Source organism: Pongo pygmaeus, chromosome 6 (assembly GCF_028885625.2).
Source record: "Pongo pygmaeus isolate AG05252 chromosome 6, NHGRI_mPonPyg2-v2.0_pri, whole genome shotgun sequence".
NCBI lineage: Eukaryota > Metazoa > Chordata > Mammalia > Primates > Hominidae > Pongo > Pongo pygmaeus.
Window position 1 is genome coordinate 13,835,419 of NC_072379.2, and position 24,664 is coordinate 13,860,082.

The 24,664-nt window shown below is 45.9% G+C and overlaps 1 protein-coding gene across 1 annotated transcript; it reads right to left on the reverse strand.

Moving 5' to 3' along the window:
- Nucleotides 1–1,243: 1,243 nt before the first annotated feature.
- On the reverse strand, nt 1,244–24,147 carry EIF4H (eukaryotic translation initiation factor 4H). The gene is made up of 6 exons (XM_054494432.2): nt 23,857–24,147; nt 10,602–10,789; nt 8,677–8,741; nt 8,496–8,592; nt 3,490–3,627; nt 1,244–3,198 (listed from the first exon to the last, which is right to left on the reverse strand). The coding sequence occupies exons 1-6, from the start codon at nt 23,913–23,915 to the stop codon at nt 3,059–3,061; spliced, it is 687 nt and encodes a 228-aa protein (XP_054350407.1). The 5' UTR covers nt 23,916–24,147; the 3' UTR covers nt 1,244–3,058.
- Between the last annotated feature and the right edge of the window lie 517 nt (nt 24,148–24,664).

Sequence of the window (24,664 nt, forward strand, 5' to 3'; positions counted from 1 at the left end):
TAAATCTCCATCTCACCAAAACAAAAAAACATCCACATGTGGCCAGGGTCTGACTTCAGAGAAGCCCAGTGAGCCTGGCTCCAGTGACCTGCTCCCTAGGAAGTCTTCCTTCAGGTTTTAGGCCGTTTCACCACCCTACAGGCGAGGTCAACCCATGTTCTAGGTTAATCAGCTCTTCTTGTTCTAGACTTAAATCTCTATTAAGTAATGTCCTTCACTGAGAAAACCAGGCTATTCCCTAGAAATCACCAACTGAAAATAGATGTCACCAAGCCAGGCATGGTGACTTGTGCCTATAATCCCAGCAATTTGGGAGACTGAGGTGGGTGGATCGCTTAAGGTCAGGAGTTTGAGACCAGCCTCGTCAACATGGTGAAACCCCATCTCTACTATACAAAAATTAGCTGGGCATGGTGGTGGGTACCTGTAGTCCCTGATACTTGGGAGGCTGACAGGAGGATCATTTGAATACATGAGGCGGAGGCTGCGGTGAGCCGAGATCGCGCCACTGCACTCCTGTCTGGGTGACAGAGGGAGACCCTGTCTCTGAAACACCAGTCCTCTCTACCACCTACTCTTGGGTAGGAGTAGTTGAAGCAGAAGAGTTACTCTGGGCACCCACCTGAACAGCCCCTGCCCACCTTACTAAAATTTAGTCGTGATTCGGGGTCCTCCATCACCAGACAATGCTCCTACCTCAAGGTAGGCGAGGTCTGCCTTGGCCAGGCCCTTCCAAAGCCAGCCAGGATTTTGCCAAACACACATTCATGCCCCGCACCTTGCCCACTCAGCTCTTTGTCTGCCTAAGTCAATTTTAACACTACCCAACAGCAACCTACAGTAGCACCTCCCCAGAGTCAGGATCTGCTCGTCAGGAAGCAGCAGCCCTCCCAGCCATGAGGGGCACCTAGAATTTCGTTTACAAGCAGTTGTTAAAAGCAGCCACATGTTGTGTAAATGCTTGATTTCTTCCATCTTGGGAAAAAAATTATGTTCCTTTACCTAACCAAAAACAGCCAGACTTTCAAGGTTTCTGCCTGGTTGGGAAAAGGACATTTTTAGCAAGTGAGGGGAAAAAATTGGCATCCTATTTCTAATCATCACCAGCTTTTAAAATAACTTCACTCATCCCAGAATTAAAATGACAGGAAGACTCTTCCATTTCAATGGTGCTTCCCAAATTTAAAATTGTTACATTCCATGAGCAGCTAAAGAGAACTCAAAAATAAAGGCAAGCATTAAATATTACGTAAGCTTTTCTTTTATTTAAAAGATCATTCACAAAATACCATATCCATAGATTTACTTTCTGTCATATAGCTGAATGTGTTAAGTGTTTGGAATTCCATTCTTACATTTAAAAGTCAACTGGATTGCCCAGAAGTTTAGATGCATTTGTTTTGTTCTTTATCTTATCCACATTGAAGATGTAAGTAGGTCATCTGAAGCATCGGGTTTCATTACAACCACATAATGCATGTCTTTCTGAAGTTAAGTATTGGTGTTACACAAATGGTTCTTATCTCAGAAGCAGAGAAGCTGACAGGTGGAAGGAAGGAGAGAGAGTTCTGTGGATTGCTGAGGCCTTGTAACAAGACACAGTAGGAAAAGCCCAGGATGACGGCTGGTGACCAAATACTAAGCACATTCCGCTGGGCGCCCCAGGCCACCCTGGCCCTGCCATCACCTGGCGAGGGCCTCTTTCCCAGGCTCCTGCTGCCGGCCGCCCCCAAACTGCTCCCCACAGGACAGACTGGGACTTGGGTACTGAAGGATTTTTCATCTGTTCCCACGCAGGCGTTCAAGCTCAAAAGCCTAACCCCTAGCACTCCCACGTAAGTGCTGAACCCTGCACATGGGAACAATCCAGTGTGTCCCCAAGATGTGGCCGCAGACCTAGACAGCTGCAGTCCTGTACCGCTATCTGAAGGTTCCTGACAGCTCTGCATAGTACAATTTAATTTATCAAAGGAAATGAGTAAAGTGCCAGATTCTAGACCCATTTTGGCTCTGAAATGAAGGGGAGGTGGGAAGCACAGTATCTCATTATGTTGCCTATACTAGGAACAGATCCACACAACACACAGGCAACAGGGATGGGGGGAAACGCCGCATCAGCGCCGCAATCAGCCCAGCGCAGCGCCAGCACCACCCCCTCCACCCCCAAAGCGCCTTGGCCCAGCAGAAAAGAAACCAGCTGGCCGTTCACTGTACCTGGCCAGAGAGGGGAGCCTCCACCACGCACGGTGAGAGGAGTGAACTAGCTGGGACACCGCCTCGAAAAAGCGGTAACACACACATGTGAAGGCATGCGAGCATTCACTGCATCTTCTCCGTGGACTCCCTACCGCTCTTCCACAGCCCCCACTTTCAGCCTCACTGTTTCTCATATGAGCCTATCTGCTTGGACAGTCCACTGGGGAGGGGGTCACGGAGCCAGGACTCCCTCTAAATAGGAATGGAAAGGACCCTGCAGATATTTTTATCCTAGTTGTGAAAACAAGGTGCCTCCGATTCTCTATATCCATCACAGCTGAATACCAACAAGGTCCCTGCCGTTCCCTCTGTCAGTGACTCTGGTTTTTGTTGGAAGCCCCAGCAATACAGAACTCAACATGCAGGTCAGAAGAGAAGCACTGAGGAAATGAAAGGAAACGCCTGGAGTTGGGCCAATGTCTAAAGTAAAAAGAGAAAGCAAAGGAAAAATGACGCAGCACCGCAGCCCAAATGCCCCCCCACGGCGGCCACCTCCGCTCCTCCGAGGAACCCCATGTGCTGCTGGGAAAACAAGGAGCAGGAGGAAAAGGACAGAAGGAAAATGGGGAAGCAGCGGAAGAAAGAAAAAAACGCACAAACAGGCACTAGATAGATACAGCAAAGCCCAGAATGTACTAAAAACCACTTGTTAACAGCTGACATGCACTCACAAGCTGTGTTTCCGCTGTGAGGAGGCCAATGGCAGGCGCGGGAGTGGCGGCTACAGGACGGCTGCCCGGGGACTCACCAGGCTGTGGTCCTGCTCTAACTCCCCACGCCCCATTCCCTCCCAACCGCAGGCTCATTCTTGCTCCTTTTGAACGACTTCCTCTCTAGGCCTGGCACCCCCGAAGATAGCAGAGTTGGGATTGGCTACTTGATTGAGGGGCGTCGCGACTGTTCGAGGTTTAAGCTGGAGTCGTGGTCTCTGTGCTCTTTCCTCTGGGGGAGAAAAAGCAGAGTTTGTCAGAGTGTGGATCCCATTCCACATCCAGCAAAACGACCATGCTGATGTTGCTGTCAGCAAACCAGCCCACTTTCTAAAATTCACCTGGCCTGCTACCCCATCAGCAGATGCTCTAATGACCAAGGTGAACTTGCTATTCTGGAGAACGTGGGGATCTATGCCGACAACTTTGTGTGCCGTAGGAACGCCAAGTCCCCATGGGGTGTGAACCGGCCATGATCATCCCATCAGGACAAGATGCCCTCCACTGACACATGAGCCCGTACCTTCTGTGGGTTCTCTGAAATCCATGTTGGATCCGCGGAGGGGAGGGCCATCTCTGAAGCGGCTGCCCATGGCGGGGCCTGTTCGCCGGTCACCTGGGCGACTACCTCCCCTGCCCCCCAAGAAATCATCCCTGAAGCCTGAGAAAGAAACAGGACACTGAATTACTTTTCAAACTATCGTCTCCAAGCTGCTTATAGAACAATGTTCTGGGAATTGTTTGAATTTAATTTTAAATTCTTTAGTTTGTCCAGTATCTGAAGTCTCTCCAAAATAAAGTGTGTTAAAAGTGGGTCCAAATGCCAATGTGTGGAGTAATGACAGCGCTAACAGACTTCCCAAAGAAAAAGGAATCAAGATCTTAGGAGAGCAAACAAACAAGCTGTTTACATGCTCAGCTTGCATGAAAAGTAGAAAAATATTAATACCATGAAACTGTATTTTAATACAGCTTAAGCAAAATAAGAAAGCCTCAAAGCAGGTTGAACTCTATTTCCTAATAGAAATCTATACAGCTATTTTAAAAGATAAACCTGAAATTTAGAAGTATTTACAATACAACTCAGAATACAAAAATCACAAGAAAAAACTATATGAAGACAAAATAAAAATACTAAGTCCCAATTTTCCTGTTTTGGCTGCGTTTTAGGTGTGGGCCATTCTACAAGCAAAGCACCTGTGTGGTAAACAAAGCACTTATCCGAAACTGGCCATGCCCTACAGAGGGGCATGAGCAGAGAGCACAGCGCCTCACCCCCACCGGCGCCTCCTATGGGGGCAAAGCATTCTTTCCCCGTTCATTTGTGTGCCTAAGTGGGCTCTTGGCAGAAGTAAATTGCATCTCATTTAGAAATGCTGAATTCCCACTGGTGTGCAGGAGGAAAGAGTATTTTCTCAATGGTCTTAAGGGGCCTTCAGGCTTGTACTTAAGTGAAAGCTAAACTTTAACTGTATAACCTACTGATGTTAAAATTTGGTAAAAAGAGTGGTTCGCGCCTGTAATCCCAGCACTTTGGGAGGCCGAGGTGGGAGGATCACTTGAGTATAGGAGTTGAGGACCAGACTAGGCAACACAGTGAGACTCAGTCTCTACAAAAAACACAAAAATTAGCTGGGCATGGTGGTGCACACCTGGGGTTCCAGCTACTCATGAGGCTGAGGCAGGATAACTGCTCGAACCCGGAAGGTGGAGGGTGCAGTGAGCCGTGATCATGCCATTAAACTCCAGCCTGAGTGATAAACTGAGACTCTGTCTCAAGGAAAAAAAAAAAAAAAAACTGGCAAAAAGAAGATAAACCATAATTAAACAAATGAGCTTGCTGCTGTTGGTTGCGCACTCAGGGGTTGCCGCTGCTACTCTCTGTGAGAGTGGCGCCAAGGCTCCAGGCTTTCAAGGAGCTCGTCTTTGAGAAGAACCCTCAGAGCCTGCGGTATGCACTATACAGTCACCCTCAGTATCCACAGATCCCATATTTGCAACTCCACCCAGTCGCTAAAATTCATGTGTAATCCCAAGCTGGATACCAGCAGCACTTCTGCAGTCAGTCAGTCCTGGACCTGCACAGATGCGACAATCCCAGCTGAGGCAGAAAAAGACAATGCTCTGCCTGTTTCAGTTCTTAACTGTCAAGTCTTTTCACGATGAGTGTCGGGTGTTTTGCCCTTTGGGCTTTTTCTGGTAACATCGCTGTCTAAAGTGGCCCCAGGTGCAGTGTGAAGTGCTGTCTGCTGTTCTTAAGTACAGGCTGGCTGTCAGGTGTCTTACAGACAAAACCGGTGTGGGATGAGCTTTCTAACGGGCTGAAATGATGGCACCACAGACTACTTACTACAGCTGGCCCTGAGCTCAATGTTAACACTATTAAATGAATCAACACTAACATTAAATGAGGCGTCTTTACAATCAAGGTCACATAGGCCGGGTGTGGTGGCTCACACCTGTAATCCCAGCACTCTGGGAGGCAGAGGTGGGCAGATCACCTGAGGTTGGGAGTTTGAGACCAGCCTGACCAACGTGGAGAGACGTCTCTACCAAAAATAGAAAAATTAGTCGGGTATGGTGGTGTGCGCCTGTAATCTCAGCTACTTGGGAGGCTGACGCAGGAGAATCGCTTGAACCCAGGAGGCGGAGGTTGCACTGAACCGAAATCACGCCACTGCACTCCAGCCTGGGCAACAGAGTGAGCCTCCGTCTCAAAAAAAAAAAAGTCATATAAAGCAATGTTAGCTATGATCAGCTGACGAAAATGTTGTGATCCGAGGCGCACAGGAGCAGCACCGCACGGGCTCATTCAGTGTTCTAGCAACTCCACAGAACCACCTCCAATGACGAGTGCATCACCCATGGTGGGGGCCAATTCCTCCTCTTTAAAGGGGGCAAGGGTTTTGGAAACCAATCAAGGGATCTCACACCCAGTTAAGAGACTGAGTTAAATAATCAATTTTAACAAACCAAGTAATGAAAACAAGTCTAAACAGATTTAGACCAATAGGAGCATTGCTTTGGGGGAAATACACTGGGAGGCATATAGTCGAGTATAAGGTCCTTTACAAAGTCTCTTACCCACCACATTACACAGTTCAGTGAACAAGCCTAGTTAGTATTCAAACATTTAACTTCACGTTTCCCCCAAACTAAACTGTGAAGTGTACCTTTCTTTCCACTTGAGTACAAAGTAAATTTACACCTTTTACTATGAGATTAAATGATTTCGACCACCAATGTCTAGCATGAAACAAATAGCTCACACCACGCTGGTGAAGCAGATGAACAACGATCTCTCATCAAATGTGTTGGTGGGGGCCAGGCGCGGTGGCTCACGCCTGTAATCCCAGCACTTTGGGAGGCCAAGGCGGGTGGATCACGAGGTCAGGAGATCGAGACCATCCTGGCTAACATGATGAAACCCCATCTCTGCTAAAAATACAAAAAATTAGCCAGGCGTGGTGGTGGGCGCCTGTAGTCCCAGCTACTTGGGAGGCTGAGGCAGGAGAATGGCATGAACCCGGGAGGCAGAGCTTGCAGTGAGCCGAGATCAGGCCACTGCACTCCAGCCTGGGCAACAGAGCGAGACTCCGTCTCAAAACAAAACAGAACAAAACAAAACAAAAAAATCTGTTGCTGGGTTTCTAGGAAGCAAACTATTCATGAGAATCTTCAGAGTTTTCTTTACAAAGCTTAGTTTAACACTGGCTATTTCTGATGATGAAATGTTTTTGCTTTCTTGGTACTTTTCTGTTGCTCTATTTTGTTTTTTACATGAGCAGGTATGATTAAAAAAAATAGCACCATCCTATTAAAAAGTAAAAAAGATCTACTCTCGCAAATAACGTATAAAGTATCAAATGAGCCATTACTCCATCGAGTGAGCCCACATCGGGTTTGAGATGTCACCAAAACACTGCAGTTCCCACCGGAACTGGTGGCGGCCAGGCCATGGCCGTGTTCACTGTGTCTCTGCTTGAGCACCAGTGGCCAAGCTAAGCCAAGGGTAGAAAGACGTTAGTATGTGGGCAACTTCTATAACACCTGCGAATACCAAACTGGCAGGGGAAAGGCCGTTCCCTGAGCTGCTGGTTGGCTCTGAGAAGACAGCTGCTGCACGTTTCAATCAGAGACTAGCTTATACATAAAATTACAGATTGACTCCACCATACTGCACTTTTATGAATAAGCTCATTTCTGACTGGCTACAGGACTTTTAAGAACTATATCATTCAACAGATAGTCGTCACTTGTTCAGCCAAAGCTGAGTTTTTAAAAATCTCAGACTCACAAGATAGCGTGCACCAGTCCCTCCCATACTTACCCACTACTTTACACCAGTTTTGTTTTGATGGGGGAGGGTGCTGACGTTCTATACAGAACAGCATGACAGCACATCCCAAGTTTGTGGGAAAGAAAACAAATTTGTTTTTCTTTTCCTACCTTTCTGTGTTACAACTGAAGTTTTTATCATGTGCATATACAAAAAAATTATACTTTTGTAATTTAAAAACAGAAAGTAAAGATGAAAAAAATGCTGAAAATCACCCTGCAGAGCAGAGGGCTGGCGTGTGGACTGATGCTTTGTGCTATACCACCAGCTGGTCTGCCTGGGTTGGCTAAGAAAGAGAACAGCGAAGTGGACCATGTCCACCATCAAGGGACTGGACCTCCCCACAATCCTCCAAGAAAAAAAAGGGCCATCAGGACTACCTTTCACCATGTAAGAGGCCAAACCTCTATCCTATGTTTTCCAGAAGGAACAGTACTTCTCTTGGTGCCATACACAAAACCACAGAGGAGATTCCCTGGGCTAGAGTCTGAGAAAGACTGCTGAGTGAGCTCAAGGACCCAGGCCTGTGCACATCCAAGGAACTGCAGGCTAACAAAGGTGACCACACAAGGTGCGTGGGGCTCACCCGCCCACAGTGTGGAACCTTCAAGTCCTGCCCCCACAGGCTCTAACAGAGGCTTACTTGCATGCCTGGGCACCTTGCAGGAGAGTTATACTTGTTAAAGGAACTAAATAAGTAGTCCGGCCAGGCGGGCTACTCATAAGAAACAGACAACAGCAGCAAGGCCCCTAGGAAAAATTAAGTGGTGATACTTTAAATACTGATACCAGAATTGAAGTCATCCCGGGAATCCCATCCACCTCTAGATTCTCAAGAGCTACCCATTCCTGAGGATACACAAAAAAGATAAAGTTGAGGTCGTGTCATTACCTTGCTGCGCAAACATGGAAAAATTCATTTGGAAGACATACAACTCATGTGATGGAAGGTTCAATGAAATCATTTTAAGAGTTTTTGATTCCAACAGAAAAAAAAAACAAAAAACAAAAAACACCAGGCTTGCAGAAGCATCAGCCATTCTTTCTAGGATTTTATGCAAACTTTTAAGAGCTCATGAGAACCTATCACACCTATGAGATAATCGAATTCTACCAGGAACATTCACGAGTTGGAATTGGTAGGCATACTGCAAATCTTTATGATGTTCAGCTTTAGAAGAACCAATCACCTCTGTCATCTGGTCCACCTTTTCTGAATCCAAAGCCACCTTTATCTTGTTTTCTGCCTTCTGCAATGTCCACACGAAGTGACCGATCGCCCAACAGCTAATGATAAAGGGAAAATAGTGTAAGTATTGGCAAAGAAAACAATCTCAACTGCTATGACAGAGAAAACCTGAGGATACTTACTGCACCATCGTATGTCAAGGCTTCCTTAAGGGAATCCACTTCATCGAATTCTACATAGCAGAATCCTGGAAAAGAAAAGAAGACCCCGATTTCCTCAAGTAATTCTGGGTTAAAGATGTGGGAAGATCCTATTCATACTATTTCTCCAAGTCACAACTACCATTCTGTTGTCTAGATGATGGCAGACTAGGAGAGCCTTTCAGTAGATAGAACCCTGACTGGCATTCCTCCCTCTCAATTCTATCTTATCAGTCAGAAAATGCTAACTGAACATGCACTGAAATAGCAGCTGCGTTTCTAGAAAGCTTTCTTCTCGCATGTTTTAACCATAATATTCAAACCTTTCTCAGGCCATCTGCAGAGCTCTTCTGACTTCTGAATGACTATTTAATCTAAGTGAGGATTAGATTTCATAGATTTCAAACTTGGTACCTAAAAAGCTCTGAAGAAAGAGGCTTAAAGTGCCAATTTAACTTACTACTCAGGTAACTGATATAAAATTTGCTTCACAAAGCTGAAAATATATCCTCGGCAATCAGGGCATTCTTCTCTGAATGTTAATTAAAAGACAGGTGGCCTGGGTCCAACTACGTGTTACTGACAACCTGTGTCCCTGATGCCAGGGGTCTGACATTGCCCCTTCCTTGCTGTCTGGAGTCTAAATCTAGTTCATTACTCCCCAGATGCTTGCACTGCACCCTGCATCCCCTCTCCCCCAGCATCCTTACCCTGTGTAATAACTTAATAATCACACTTCATCTTTGAAGCCCATTAGACCGCAAGTGCTCTAAAGGCCTGAGTCCAAACTTTCCCTGTTTACCAACTGTGTGTTAAGAACATACTGCTTTGGCTGGAGGGATGTCCCCCCAGCTTTCCTCCCTAAGTGGATTCAATGTTCAGAATAATGGAGAAAACTACCCCCAACTTCACAGAGGCAACAGATGCCCAATCTCATCTTCTAGAGCTGCTCAAGTGAAGATGGTCCTCTATGAGCCAAACTCCAAAGCCTGCGGCGACTGACCCAGCCCAAAGGCTAGGCTCACCCACACACTCCAACCCAAAGTTTAATTCCTAATGCTTCCTGGAGCTTACTTTCTCACAAGTGTAACTGATACATTTGTTTTCACTGTTTGATTACACACTACATGTGGCTTCAGATTCTGAAGTCAAAAAGAGTAAGAATGCCACCGACACACAAAACCACCCAGGTCAGCAAGGCCTTCTCGACTGCTGGCACAGCTCCCCGCCACAACTTATCCCATACTTGTCACAGATGTGCTTTTGGGTGGCTTATGCGGGCCAAACATCCTGGGACCTAGCATTGTGCACTTACGCAGCAGGCACACTTCCTTCAGGAAGCCCTGCAGGGCAGGAGAATGCTGCTCGGATCCCTTCTTCTTCCTGCTCTTTGCTCCCGCACCCTACAGACACACGACCTATAGACACCACATGTGAAATCTCAGCCAGCCCTCCCAAGCACTCTCTCCAAATTTACAAATGCACACTGACAAGCACTGGCTGCTTCTCTTCTGGGTTTTATGATAACTGGATGACAGGATAACTACCAAGGAAAATCTACGAGTCATTCCAGGAGGAATGTGCCTAAGAGTCCTCGGCTCTATTCCTCTCTCTCCTGGGGAACTCCTTTACTGGCAGACAGGACTGCTGTAGAGGTCAGGCTCACAAACCTGGGCATATGCCATGTATTTCTATGAACTACACTGTGTACTAAATATTTTCCCCTAAGTGAACTGAAGACCTATGAGTTGAAGAGTTATGCTTCTTTCAGCCACTTAGACCAGGCAAATGTTTAAAACACTTTCCTGATTAGAGCCTCTGGTTCACAAATCTATTTTTATTTAGAACTCCTTCCCATCCTCCACAACCCTTTACAGTAATATACAATAAGAATCCCCCAAACTCACCTTTAAATTTATCTGTGTCTTTGTCTCTGACTAGCCGTACACTCCTTATGCTGAGATCCTTAAAGATAGCATCTATGTCGCCCTGAACCGTATTAAAAGGTAGATTTCCTACATATGCTGTGTAGGGGGGCTCTGTGGGCAACTCCTTCTGGCTACGGGAACCATGGCCACCAGCACTGCCGCGGGACCTAGGAGGGGAGACAAACAGGATTCAAGTGTGCCCAGAGTGGAATAAGCAAAACAAGTAAAGCGGTCTTCCGCTGAGCTACGCCGCCAGCGCCCCAGGGTGAGGCACTCTGCTCGAATGTACCACAAGACTGTTACAGAGAATGGCTGGAGAAAGAAAAAAAAAGGAAAAGAAAATTTTTTTGAGACAGACTGTCACTCTGTCGCCCAGGCTGGAGTGCAGTGGCACAATCTCGGCTCACTGGAACCTCTGCTTCCCGGGTTCAAGAGATTCTCCTGTCTCAGCCTCCTAAGGATGCTGAGATTACAGGCATGTGCCACCACACCTGGCTAATTTGTGTATTTTTAGTAGAAACAGGGTTTCACCATGTTGGCCAGGCTGGTCTCCAACTCCTGACCTCAGGTGATCTGCCTGCCTCAGCCTCTCAAAGTGCTGGGATTACGGGTGTGAGCCACCATGCCCAGCCCAAACATAACATACCTTCCTAAGACAACTGCTTCTCTCCTATTCACTCAGAATCTGTATCTGCAGTATTTACATCCTAAAACCTAAGCAAGTACCCTCCTCCTTCACACACCGTCGTGCTAAGAAATACAGAAATGGGCGGTCTAGAAGTAATGTTGTATTCAGAGGAAGGATTACTGAAGTTGCTTACATTTAACACATTCATACATAATAGAATTATTTCTCCTATCGCTTGAACCTGGGAAGCGGAGGCTGCGTGAGCCAAGATTGCGCCACTGCACTTCAGCTCACACGACAGACTGAGACTCCGTCTCAAAATAAATAAATAAATAAATAATTTCTCCTTATTGCCTGATTACGGGCCTAAGAATGTCCTAATAAAAATTTTAGATGTCACACAGCAAGTACTGACGTACCTAACACTCTCATGCAATACTTCACAGGGTCCTCAAATACATGGCGTGCATTACCAATCCATTTCAACCTCGATGTCATCTCCTCAGCTGTATCAAGCGTTGTTTACTCTGCATAGGCATTGGTTTAAATCTAGCCTGTCACTTACTAGCATATGACCTTGAGAAGTTATTCAACTTCTCTAAGCTTTATTTTATTTGTAAAATTGAGTTAATCCTAATACAGCACTTTGGGAGGCCGAGGTGGGTGGATCACTTGAGGTCAGGAGTTCAAGATCAGCCTGACCAACATGGTAAAACCCCGTCTCTACTAAAAATACAAAATTAGCTGGGAGTGGTGGCGCATGCCTGTAATCCCAGCTACTTGGCAGGCTGAGGCGGGAGAATCGCTTGAACCTGGGAGGTGGAGGTTGTAGTGAGCCGAGATCATGCCATTGCACTCCAGCCTGGGCGACAGAGCGAGAGTCCATCTCAAAAAAAAAAAAAAAAAAAAAGAAATCAGAATATAGTATAAATAGATTATGATATTAAAACGATATTGCCATAAGAATGCCCCAGGAGAGACTTGAAGTCGTTAGAAGTGAAGTGCCAAGACGGCCAACATTTGTTTTCAAGCAGGTCAGCATAAAGGGTATGTGTGCAGGTATACAGCAAGGATTCAGCAAACAAGGCAGAATAGTCACTTCTGCATCCACTAGTGTCATCCAACTGTGCCATTATTTCAACCTTATTGTAGATTTGAAAATTTTCAAAATAAAACGTTTGGAAAACTCAGGAGGAAAAAAAATTAAAGGGGTGATTTTTTTTTGAAACAGACATTTAACCCATTTCCTGTTTGCTCCAAGAATACCGTGCTGGCAGCCAGCTGCAGTTTTTTTTTCTAAATGGGAAATGCGTTCAAATAAATGAGATCCTTCACAACAACCAAAGACCTGCTCAAAGTCACCCTCTTTGCAGGGGAAATATTAATATCCATCTTAGAAAGCAACCTGGTCTTTCATCTACATACTGCTAGAAACACAACGGAAATTCCACTTCTTCCTGAAGATAAATTCCAGGTGTCTCTCAGACAAATATTATTCATTAAAGCATTTTTCTAAAGTAGAAGGGTCAACCAAGCCGTGATGATTCTTTGATGGTTAAAAAAAAAAAAAACTTTAAGTTTCGTAATTCAGCATTCTGGTACTTTCCAATAGGAAGTTCCACGTTCTGTTCTAAGACCACCAAAAAATAGGTTTACAAGCGAATTGCATCCTACCTGCCCACTTCTCCCATCTTTCCGGGCCTAGTAAATGTGACTTATTTTGCATTTCAATAACCTTTGCCAATAGTACTCTATCGCTGGTATCGACAAAACCAGAAATCCTGAAATATTTTCAATAAGATACTATTTAGGACTGGATAATAAATATATGAGTTACAGTATAATGCCGGGCCCAGTGGCTCATGCCTATAATCCCAACAGTTTGGGAGGCTGAGGCGGGAGGATCACTTAAAGCCAGGAGTTCAAGACCAGCCTGGGCAACACAGTAAGACCCCATCTCTATAAAAAATACAAAAAATTAGCCGGGAGTGATGGTCCACACTTGTAGTCCCAAGCTACCTGGGAGGCTGAGGTGGGAGGATCACCTGAGCCCAGGAGGTTGTTGCTGCAGTGAACTGTGATGGCACCACTGCACTCCAGCCTGGGTGACAGAAGGAGACTGTCTCCAACTGAAGGAAAAAAAAAAAAAAAAAAAAGGCTGGGCGCGGAGGCTCATACCTGTAATCCCAGCACTTTGGGAGGTCAAGGTGGGCGGATCACTTGAGGCCAGAAGTTCAAGACCAGCCTGGCCAACATGGTAAAACTCCGTCTCTACTAAAATACAAAAACTAGCCAGGTGTGGTAGCACACACTTGTAATCCCAGCTACTTCAGAGGCTGAGGTGGAGCTTGCAGTGAGCTGAGACTGTGTCACTGCGCTCCAGCCTGGGCTACAGAGCGAGACTCCATCTCAAAAAAACAAACAAACAAAAAACAACACAAAAAACAAACAAAATAAACAAAAAACAACAAAAAAACCAAACAAACAAAAAACAAGATACAGTATAAACATGCGGAAAACCATAAAAATGGAGGGTGAATGTTAAACACACTTTAAATTCATTACTCAACATTAAACATCTAGTGATGCGTAATGATGTTAAAAGACTGTCTTGTATGTAAGCAGCTCGCAGTTGTGTGGGGCGTATAAAACACGTGGTATATATGCAGGTATGTTTGTGTGTATGAATGTGTAACATATACATAAAAACTAAAAAGGAGGGTGAGGATGAAGAGAGATGATAAACTCTCAGATAAACTCTCGGGTGTTTGATGTAGTTGCTAAGTAAGGAAAATGGAGGTGCGAAGGCTTGCTAATTGTGCTCGAACTTACAGAGTAGAGGAACTGTGGAACTGAGATCAGGCCAGACTTGACCCCTGATTGAGCACAGGAAGCCCAGGTGAATGCCAGTAAGATGACGGGGCACTGCTAAAAATGCACTAGCATAGGAAGGTGGCTCTGGCTTTGGAGAAGATAGAAAAATCTAGTTTGGGGCAAACCATTTTTGGAAAGTTGGCACGTTACCAAATGGCAGCACCTAACAGCTAACTGGTGATATAATTTTGGAGCAAAGATACACCAAAGCCCACCAAATTGTTCAACTCACTCGTGCCTCACGAAACCACCAGTGGCTTAATACTCTAGACTTTTCAGTAATTACCAAAGTAGTCCTAAATATTCCCATACCCTACCTGATGTAGTCCCTTCTACGGGTCTTAAGCACTTTTTACCTTTTCATCCCATTCAATGAAATCACTAGGCGGCAGCAGGGCTGGGCCATGGAGGTAGACCTCACTCAAGCTAGCACTGGTGAAGTGTCCACTGTGTGACAGTCACTTGAGACACAAACTCCAGAGTACACATCACATAGGATGACACAGATCTGTTACCCACCGATTCATTTACAAAATCAAATGTCAGAAAACTGAGCTAAAACGTCTGCCACCTTTCACTAGATTCAAGTTTGGGGGACTACTACCTAAATAAATAAGCTGTGTTTCGTGAAATTCAGTACATTCCTATACAGATCAATAACAACATAAGGGAGAACAGGTTCACTTGACACCTTAGCTAGCTTGATGTAGGACCTCTGCCAAATTACCTCTGTACCTATGTTTTCTTGTCTGTTATTTTATATTTCAATCTTGATTTTATAAGTTTAAAACTGACCATAAAAACATTTTGTAAGTACCAAGTGCTATATAAAAGTTTAACAATAATTCTGCCATGCTCCTGGGTAGACCCAACAGGCTTGAGGCTACACCGGGCTGGCAGGAGTGTGTGTATAACAGGAACAGATCAGCAGAGTGTGCCAATTCAGGACACCTAAAGTCAAGGTCTGTGCTGTGAACTCCCTGCCACTACTGAGCAGTGTCCTTTCTACTGCCCATTAGGGACAGTCTATTGATTATCGGCTCCAAGTGTGACTAAAATCCTTGACAGGCAAATCACTTTTCCTTACTCAAATCAACCACATATCTGCATGTCTATGAAGGGTGGAGACAGCACAAACCTAAGACTCGGGTTTCTGCCCTCAAGGAGCTGATAATTTGGAAAGGAGAAATCACATCACAAGCAAAGGACTGCAGAAAATCCAGAAGATAGCAATGAGAACAGTCTCACCAGGGTGGAGCAGTTGGGAGCCAGGATCTGCGGCACAGCAGAGAGCAATGGAAGTGGGACTCCACTTCCAGCTGGCAGATGGGGCCAATACTGAACCCTTAGGGTGAGCCAGAAAAGATCTGTAGGTGTCAAAGGAGACTGAGAGAGGGTAACTATAAAAAGAAGCCAATGTAAAGAGTAGATGTTATGAGAGTAGGGATGTATCCAGTAAGTAGATGCAACAGAAAGTTGAGTGCTCAAGGCTGGGCACGGGCATGTGGCTCCGGCCTGTAGTCCCAGCACTTTGGGAGGCTGTGATTGCACAACTGCACTCCAGCCTGGGTGACAGGGCAAGACCACGCCTCCAAATTATGAGACACATCTCATTTAATCCTCCGAACAGAGGAGTTTCTAGCTCTCATTTGGGGAAAGTAAGGCTCAGAAAGGTAAAGTAGTGTAAACCAAAGAAAATGACTGGCCGGACGCCATGGCTCACACCTGCAATTCCGGCACTTCGGATTGCAGTTCAGCTCAGGAGTTTGAGACCAGCGTGGGGAACATGGCAAAACCCCATATCTACAAATAGGTAACATTTGGGTTTTTGACAATCATCAAAAATGGTTAAGCTTTCAAAGGTCAAGCCTTTGATAAATACCATTTATACTACCTATTATATACCATAATAGTATAGAGAAGAGTGGTCACTTAAACAGTAGGTAATGGGTATACAGGACAGGTCACTATATTATGTTTTGGTTCATGTTTTAAATTTTCTACATTTTTCTGTAATGTTTTGCATATTCAAACAATCCAACTATACAAAGTCATCTTTGGAAAAACTGAACACTGGGTACTGGAAAAACTGTTGGTTAAAGAAAAAAAAAAAAAAGCCCTTATCTGTTAGAAACATACTCAAGTATGAAAAGTATGTAAGAGGCCGGGTGTGGTGGCTCACGCCTATAATCCCAGCACTTTGGGAGGCTGAGGCGGGTGAATCACGAGGTCAGGAGTTCAAGACCAACCTGGCCAATATGGTGAAACACCATCTCTACTAACAGTACAAAAATCAGCTGGGCACGGTGGCAGGTGCCTGTCATCCCAGCCACTCGGGAGGCTGAGGGGTGGTGGCAGAGGCTGCAGTGAGCTGAGATCGCGCCACTGTGCTCTAGCCTGGGAGGCAGAGTGAGACTCCGTCTCAAAAAAAAAAGGCTGGGCTCGGTGGCTCACACCTGTAATCCCAGCACTTTGGGAGGCCGAGGCAGGCAGATCACCTGAGGTCGAGAGTTCGAGACCAGCCTGACCAACATGTAGAAACCCTTCTGCTCTATCTCTGCTAAGAATACAAAATTTGCCAGGCGTGGTGGCACATGCCTGTAACGCCCAGCTACAGGCTGAGGCAGGAGAATCGCTTGAACCCAGGAGGCGGAGGTTGTGGTGAGCCGGAGATATGCGCCACTGCATTCCAGCCTGGGCAACAAGAGCAAAACTCCATCTCAGAAAACAAAACAAAACAAAACAAAACAAAAAAAAAACAAAGAATATATAAGATACATCTACTATGGTAGCCATAAAAATTGAAACAATAATTGCTCTAAAGTACGTAATATATTTACCAACACAAAGATGAGGATTAAAATTTAAAAAAATAAAAACGATTTTAGAACGATAGGTGGCTAGAATTAGCCTTAAATTATCCTAGCCCACACCTCCACCCAAAAGTAGGGAAGATAACAGAAATAGCCAAAATGTTTATGAGGTTAAAACTGGGAAAGGAATGGAGTTGTTTAGTGGGTATAGAGTTTCTGTTTGGATTATGAAAAGGTTCTGGAACTAGATAGTGGCAATGGTTACACAACACTATGAAGGTACTCCATGCCACTAAATTGTACACTTAAAAATGGTTGAGGCTGGGCGTGGTGGCTCATGCTTGCAATCCCAGCACTTAAGGAGGTCAAGGCGGGAGTATCCCTTGAGGCTAGTTCAAGACCAGCTTAGGCAACAAAGAGAGACCCTGTCTCTATTAAAAAACAATTATTTAGCTCAAGCAGCAGTTCTTTACATTTGTGCAGTCTCTGAAGAAGGCCAAGATGTAATCCTTTGGTCTTATTCTGGCCTGGAGGGCCACACCTTTCCTCCACTCAGTAGTCCCAGAGACTTAAGAGCTGCTGTATCACTGCTGCTGAGGCTTCTTTCGAAGGTCCTCACTGAAGTTGCTCAGGCCTTCCTCCTAAAATGAAGTTTCAGAGCCTGGCCATCCCCACTATCACCTTCTTCTTCATAGGCTCCAGTGTGCTGATGCCTTAAAATATGGTTCCCAGAATGGTTCACAATATTCCACATTTATAAAGCAAAGACCTATACTGATCTCACAACAGGTCTTTGTGTTAATACAAACGAAGGCAGGGGCACCAAACTGCATTACTCATGCTTTCCCACCATGCACTTGAAGTATTTAAAATAGGAAGAAAAATCACAGCTTCAATTAGGAATATCCTTGGTAAAGCAGTAAAAATGAATCGTGACCCACTTTTTAATACCCTATGTTATGAAACACGCAAAGCACTTCTGCTGCATACACAAGCATGATGGCTTCTGCAGGAAAAGCACTTGAGCTACAAGCTGAACTAGCTGTTCTTTCTATAGAACAAACTATGGTTATTCAGACATGGGTATTAGTTTTTTAAAAATGAAGTTAAGTCTGTTCCTTGAAGTAAAAGAACAGTATTTGGGTTTTTTGTTTTGAGACAGGGTCTTGCTCTGTTGCCCAGACTTGAGTGCTGTGGTGCAATCACTGCTCACTGCAGCCTCACTCCAGGACTCAAGTGATCCTCTAGCCTCAGCCTCCCAAGTAGGTGGGACTATAGGCATATACCACCATACCAGCTAATTTTATTTTTGAAAAGACCAGGCCTGGACATATTGTCCAGACTGGGCTAGAGTGATCCTCCTGCTATGGCCTCCCAAAGTGTTGGGATTACAGACATGAGCCACAGCGCCTGGCCAAAATAACAGTATGTGTTGCCAATGGTAAATTTAAGCTTTCAAGCAAAAAAGAGTTTCAGAAAACCTGTATCCATCAACATAAGCCTGACAGCCTTTCAATACTCAAGAGACTTTTCTAACATCTATGGTGAATGTGACTTTGATACTGTATAACAAAATGTACCAACATTTGGAAGATCTGCATGGCTCTGACTGGCTCAGTGAACAGGTCTTTTCCAAATCACCAACACCTTACAAATGTATGCACTGGTAAAGGATCCAGTCAGAGTACAAGATAAAGTGACTTTTTTTTTTTTTTTTTTTTGATACACAGTCTCACCCTGTCGCCCAGGCTGGAGTGCAGTGGAGCAATCTGGGCTCACTGCAAACTCCACCTCCCAGGTTCAAGCGATTCTATGGCTTCAGCCTCCCAAGTAGCTGGGACTACAGGGGCCCACCACCATGCCCAGCTAGTTTTTGTGTTTTGAGTAGAGATGGGGCTTTGCCATGTTAGCCAGGCTGGTCTCAGACTCCTGACCTCAGGTAATCCACCCGCCTTGGCCTCCCAAAGTCCTGGGGTTACAGGAGTGAGCCACCGCGCCCAGCCAAATGATGAATTTTAATGTAAAAGTATGAAGAGTTTATTGATAAGGTTTTAGGTTTCACATTGCAACTAACCTTCATAGAAACTACTGCTTATTGAGTTTTGGTATAGAATCAAATATGAATATCCAGAATTATTTGATTGCTCCTCCCATTTCCAACTATTATCTGTGTAAGGATTGAGCTGCTCCATAAAAGTCAACCAAAGCAACACATTCCAAGAGTGGAGACAGATGCAGGTATGAGAAACCAGTTGTGTTCTATTAAGCCAGACATTTAGAAGGCTCCAAAAATGTGAGTACACATGAAAGACAGGGCAAGAGTGTGCACAACAAAGGGAGGTGACGGCCCCCCTACCCCTGAACTGGAAGGCCATGCTTAACCAGAGGCTCGTCAACCGTGGAGCAGCCACATACTTGAGCACCTTCAGAAGGTCCTGATCAAGACGGAAAATCACATAAATCATGACGTGGGGAAACTTCGAAGAACATTCGACTTACACAAAAGTCTTAGACGTACATACAGCTGCCATTAGGTTCTATGAAAATCATGCAATCACACTCATTTCATGCCGGGGTGTGCAGGTCTACTCAGCTGCACACATGATGCAAAAGCAACCAGGCGGCAAATACTCTCCTGAACCTTCCAGGGGAAGCTGGAAGCCAGAGCGTGATCCTGGACAGACATTCAGAGTCTGCTTTGTATGTTCTAAGCTTCCAGGGAGACTCCTTAAAATTGTGAAGTCTTTCCAGAACACTAAGCTTAATTTCTTTTTCTCTTTTGGAGACAGTCTCACTCTGTCGCCCAGGCTGGAGGAGTGCAGTGGCATGATCTCAGCTCAATGCAACCTCCGCCTCCCTGGTTCAAGCAATTCTCCTGCCTCAGCCTCCCAAGTAGCTAGGATTACAGGTATGTGCTGCCACACCCGTTACTTTTTGTATTTTTAGTAGACATGGGGTTTTGCCACGTTGGCCAGGGTGGTCTGAAACTTCTGGCCACAACTGATCCGCCTGCTTCGGCCTTCCAAAGTGCTGGGATAACAGGCATGAACCACTGCACCCAGCCACTAAGCTTAATTTCTAATAGAAATATAAATTGAAGGCTGGGTACTGTGGCTCACACAATGAGCCTTGGGAGGCTGAGGCAGGAGGATCCCTTGAGCCCAGGGGTTTGAGACTAGCCTGGGCAACATAGGGACACTCTGTCTCTACAAAAAATACAAAAATTAGCTGGGCGTGATGGCGCACCCTGTAGTCCCAGCTACTTGGGAGGCTGAGGTGGGAGGATGGCTTGAGCCTGGGAAGTCGAAGCTGCATTGAGCTATGATCCTACCACTGCACTCCAGCCTGGGTGACAGAAGGAGAGCCTATTTCATAAATAAATAAATAAATAAATAAATGTTTCTAACTCATATGTGGGGAAAATGAGGCTCAGAGAGGTGAAGGAACTTACTTCAGATCACACAACTAACACATGGCTGAACTGATGAAATTCTGGTCTGCCTTATTCCAAAGCCAGGGCTTTTGCATGAACCGTCATGCAGAGACCTCTTAGCAAATCCAAATATTTCTGGTAACACTTTTCATAGAGGATAATGGTTTGGAATTAAGCAACGGAACACTTGGAGTGAAGAAGGATAACAAACCCAAACGACTTGACATTTGACAGGTAAACAGCATTTTAAAATAAGCTTTTCAATAGCTTTACAGGCCCTAGCATCAGTGAAAACTAGCTGTAGTTTTTATACACTGCCTTCCTTCCTATTACATACAAATCTTAAAATATGCTCAGAGACAGGAAGTAGAATGGTGGTTGCCAGGGACCTGGGGGAAGGAGGGCAACAGGGAATTACTATTCAAAGGGGACAGGGTTTTAGTTTTACAAGCTGAAGAGTTAAGCAGCTGGATAGTGGTGATGGTTGTACATTACGAATACACTCAATACCCCTGAAATGTATACTGAAAAATGGGTAAAGTGGCACATTTTATGTTATGTGTATTTTACCACCATAAAAAATTTGGATAAAAATATGCTCAGAAATTTAGATAGAGATGCTAAGTTTAAAGATTCAAAGGTTAGAATTCTAAACTCCTAGGCTGGGTGTGGTAGCTCATGCCTGTAATCCCAACACTTTGGGAGGCTGAGGCGGGAGGATCACTTGAGTCCAAGAGTTCAAGACCAGCCTGGGCAACATAGTGAAACCCATCTCTATTTAAAAAAGAATTCTAAACTCCCTAACTGAATCCTGATAAAGAATAAATTTGGAGTTTTGCCAGTTTTTAGATGGCACCATTTCAGCCACCTCAATTCTTGCCACCTCCAATTTCCACCCCAATTCTCAGGACCGGTGGTTTTCCGCTAAGCACTCATAGCTTTGTTGCAATCAGAAATATAAAATCAGTATTACTCTGCACTTTATTGCCAATGGCAAATGAGAAACTGGAACCTCAAAAAGATAATTTAGCAAACTGCAAAACAAAGTCCATTCAAGATCTGGTACAATCAACTCTTGATCATTTGGAATTTTGTTTTGATTTGCTTGCTGAACAATGCAGTCCCTGGTTCTCTCCCTGGCTGCTGGGGACATGCCCTTATAGGCTCGGGGGAAAAAAGCAGTGGTTCAATACTGTTTCCTGACAACTGCACTGGTTATTAAACACAACTACGAAATAAACTTAGGAAGATGTATAATTACCAAACTATGTTTTATGATTATAACTGTTCATTTTAGGCCTACCATTTCTTTCACCTGTGACCCAAGTAATTTAGAGGTGAGATGTACTAGCCTGTCTGAGGCATTTTAGACAAGAGAGACGGTGCCTACACAAGTACCAAACAATGCAGTGTTAAAACTGCTTTCCATAGGTGGCAATCTTCTATGATGCTTAAGCATTGTAAAGCAGTGACATTTGTTCATGTGGACATAATTAAAATAATTGAGGCCGGGCGCGGCGGCTAATGCCTGTAATCCCAGCACTTTGGGAGGCTGAGGCAGGAGAATCGCTTGAACCCGGGAGGTGGAGGTTGCAGTGAGCCGAGATCGCACCATTGCACTCCAGCTTGGGCAACAAGAGCGAAACTCCATCTCAAAAACAAAAAAAACAAACAAAACACATGTATAAATGAATACGTAAATTCACCAACAAGTTTTTAAAACTTCTTCTGAAAGTAGCAATACTTTATGTACTTTCACATGAATATGAAGCCAAATAGAAAATTCCAAGTAAGTCAGACATAGAAGATGCTTAACACTAAAGAGACTTTCTATTAGGAAGTTTAAGTGATGCACAGCGCTACCTAGGAAACTCTCCTATCAGTTTTCGGAGTACACCTGGGGCAAATGGCTAATATTTTCATTTGCTGCGGATATTTGAAATTAATAGCATCTTAATAGAATTTTATTTTGATTGTTCCAGGCACCCCCAAATGTCAAAATTTGACACCAGAAGAGCTGGCAAATGTGTCTGAAGGAATTTTTTTAAAATCCCCACACTCAGTTTAATAAGGCCACCTTATTGTAGTCCCAATGCAACTAAAACTTAAATTGACCACGCTGTTTAAGAAGAATTTTTCTGGGCACTTCTGTGAACGTTTTTTGGAACTAGGGAAAAAAAAAAAACAAAACCCTAGTTATTAAATTTCTAAATGACTTGAGAACAAATTTGATGTCTAGAAACCTACCCCAAAGGCGATAATTTCATGTCATCCAACATTTATTTCTTTTTTTATTAGCAAATAAAATGTTCTTTGGAATGACAATAGCTCCACCTACCCCAACACACTTCCACGTTACAGTATCATGAATATTAGCTACACTCCTGCACCAAAACAAGCTTTTGTCTGAGCCGTTCCCAAACCAAGGTATTAAAAGTGATCATTCTTTACCAAACAAAGATACTTTTGGACTGCAACCCAGGATACTGAACACCTCAGTGTGTACTATTGTGGTGTTATCCTGGGAAAGTAATCCTTTCTGCAAGAAAACACAAAGCCCAAGTGTGTCCTTGACAAATAGCAAGATGTTCATAGACTATATTCTAATGAGGAAACTTGTATTTAAAAAATAAAATTAAAAAAAGTGCAGATTCCTGGAATTAAACACCATGAGCTCTCTATTCAAAGATGTTTCTTTTAAGCAAGGTGTTTCAATTATACATAGTTGTCTGCATTTGACAACAATCAGGATGACGCTAAATGCGGTTCCTTCTCCAGGTCAGAGCGAGAAACCAGGGAAAAATAAAATTGTGCCAAAGAGCACGCAGCACCTGTCAAGGCACTGTGACCCAAGAACGATTAATACAAAGAAGCTACGATGGATTTGTCTCCTTGGTCTCCCCCCGCCCTCAAGGAGTCATACCATCCCCGGGTCAGAGCCGCCAAATCCCTGCCTCACACGTAAGGGGAAGGGAATCGCCCCTCTTGGCTTCCGACCTTCCCCGGTCGGCCGGCCTCATGGCGAAGGGGCCAGGGGCCTGTAAAGCGGGCAGACAACAGAGGACCGCGAAAGAGACCGGGACCGGAGCGGGGCAGGCCGTGTGGCCCGCACCCCAGCGCCGCAGCTCAGCCCCGCGCTGGTCCTACCGTAGGGGGGATGGGGCTGGAAGCGGGCGCTCGTCTCCGGGCACTCGGCGCCGCCGCGGCCGAGGCAGGCCAAAAACCAACACGTCGTCGTTGGCGGGAAGCAGTGGAAGGGATCCGCCCCGCGAGCAAGACCCCGGGAGCCCAGCCGCCACCGCCCCGTCTCCGAGCGCGCCATTTCCAGGCCCCGGCCCTCCAGGCGCCGCTCCTAGGCCTCCGCGGGCCCCCGGGCGGGCCCCCGCCTCCCGCCGCCCCAGCTGAGCGCAGGACGGTCGCCACCCTGACGGCCCTGACTCCGCCGGTCCCGCAGCCCCCGCCGGGGCCCGCGCACGCCCGCCTCACCCTCTGCCGCCGCCGAAGCTGCTGTAGGCCCGATCGTCGTAGGTATCGAAGTCCGCCATTTGCCGTCTCCGCTCCGAGAGGAACCAGGGTGAGCAAGGAAGGACCCCGCAATATAACTCCCCCCGCCCCGCCGCCGGGGCTGTCCGCCGCGCCGCCTGATCGCAAATCCCTTGGACGCACGCGCGCGCGCGCGCGCACGCACGGACGCTCGCCGCGCCGCGCCCGGCCCTGGGCCCACTGGCGGCTGCCTACCCCGTGCGCTGTGCGGCCCACGTGGTGCGGCGGCGTCCCAGCTGGACGCCTGCCCGGCCGCCGCGGCCCATTATGTGCTGGCCCTGGGGTGCGCCCACGGCTGCCTCCTATCCCTGCCGCACCCCGCCCGTGCGCGCCGGCCTTTCGGTCCGTTTGCGGGAGGTGACCTGGAGAGCTGGGGGGGAACTCCCTCTCCGGTTCGCCTGGGACCCTGCCTTTCGGCCTCCAGACATGGCGAGGACCGCGGAGGCCTGTCCAGCTTGGACCCGCAAGTGGTCCCCGGGTGACACCCAAGTAAAGGCCACCTCCCTCTCCAGGCAGGAGCTGGCCACACGATGAGGATGCCCCGGAAGGGGGTGCGAGGCGGTGGGATGCAGACACGAATCCTGCCTTCCAGGGCTTACTCGCTGCCTGGGTACTGGGGGGTTTTGAGAGGAGAGAGTATAGGTGGTCGGTGACTTAGCAAGAGAGACTGCACATCTCGGTTTTTTGCAGAAGTCGTTGCCTTTGAAAAAGAATTGGATACTGATGTGGATTCCATCATCTAGCAATAACA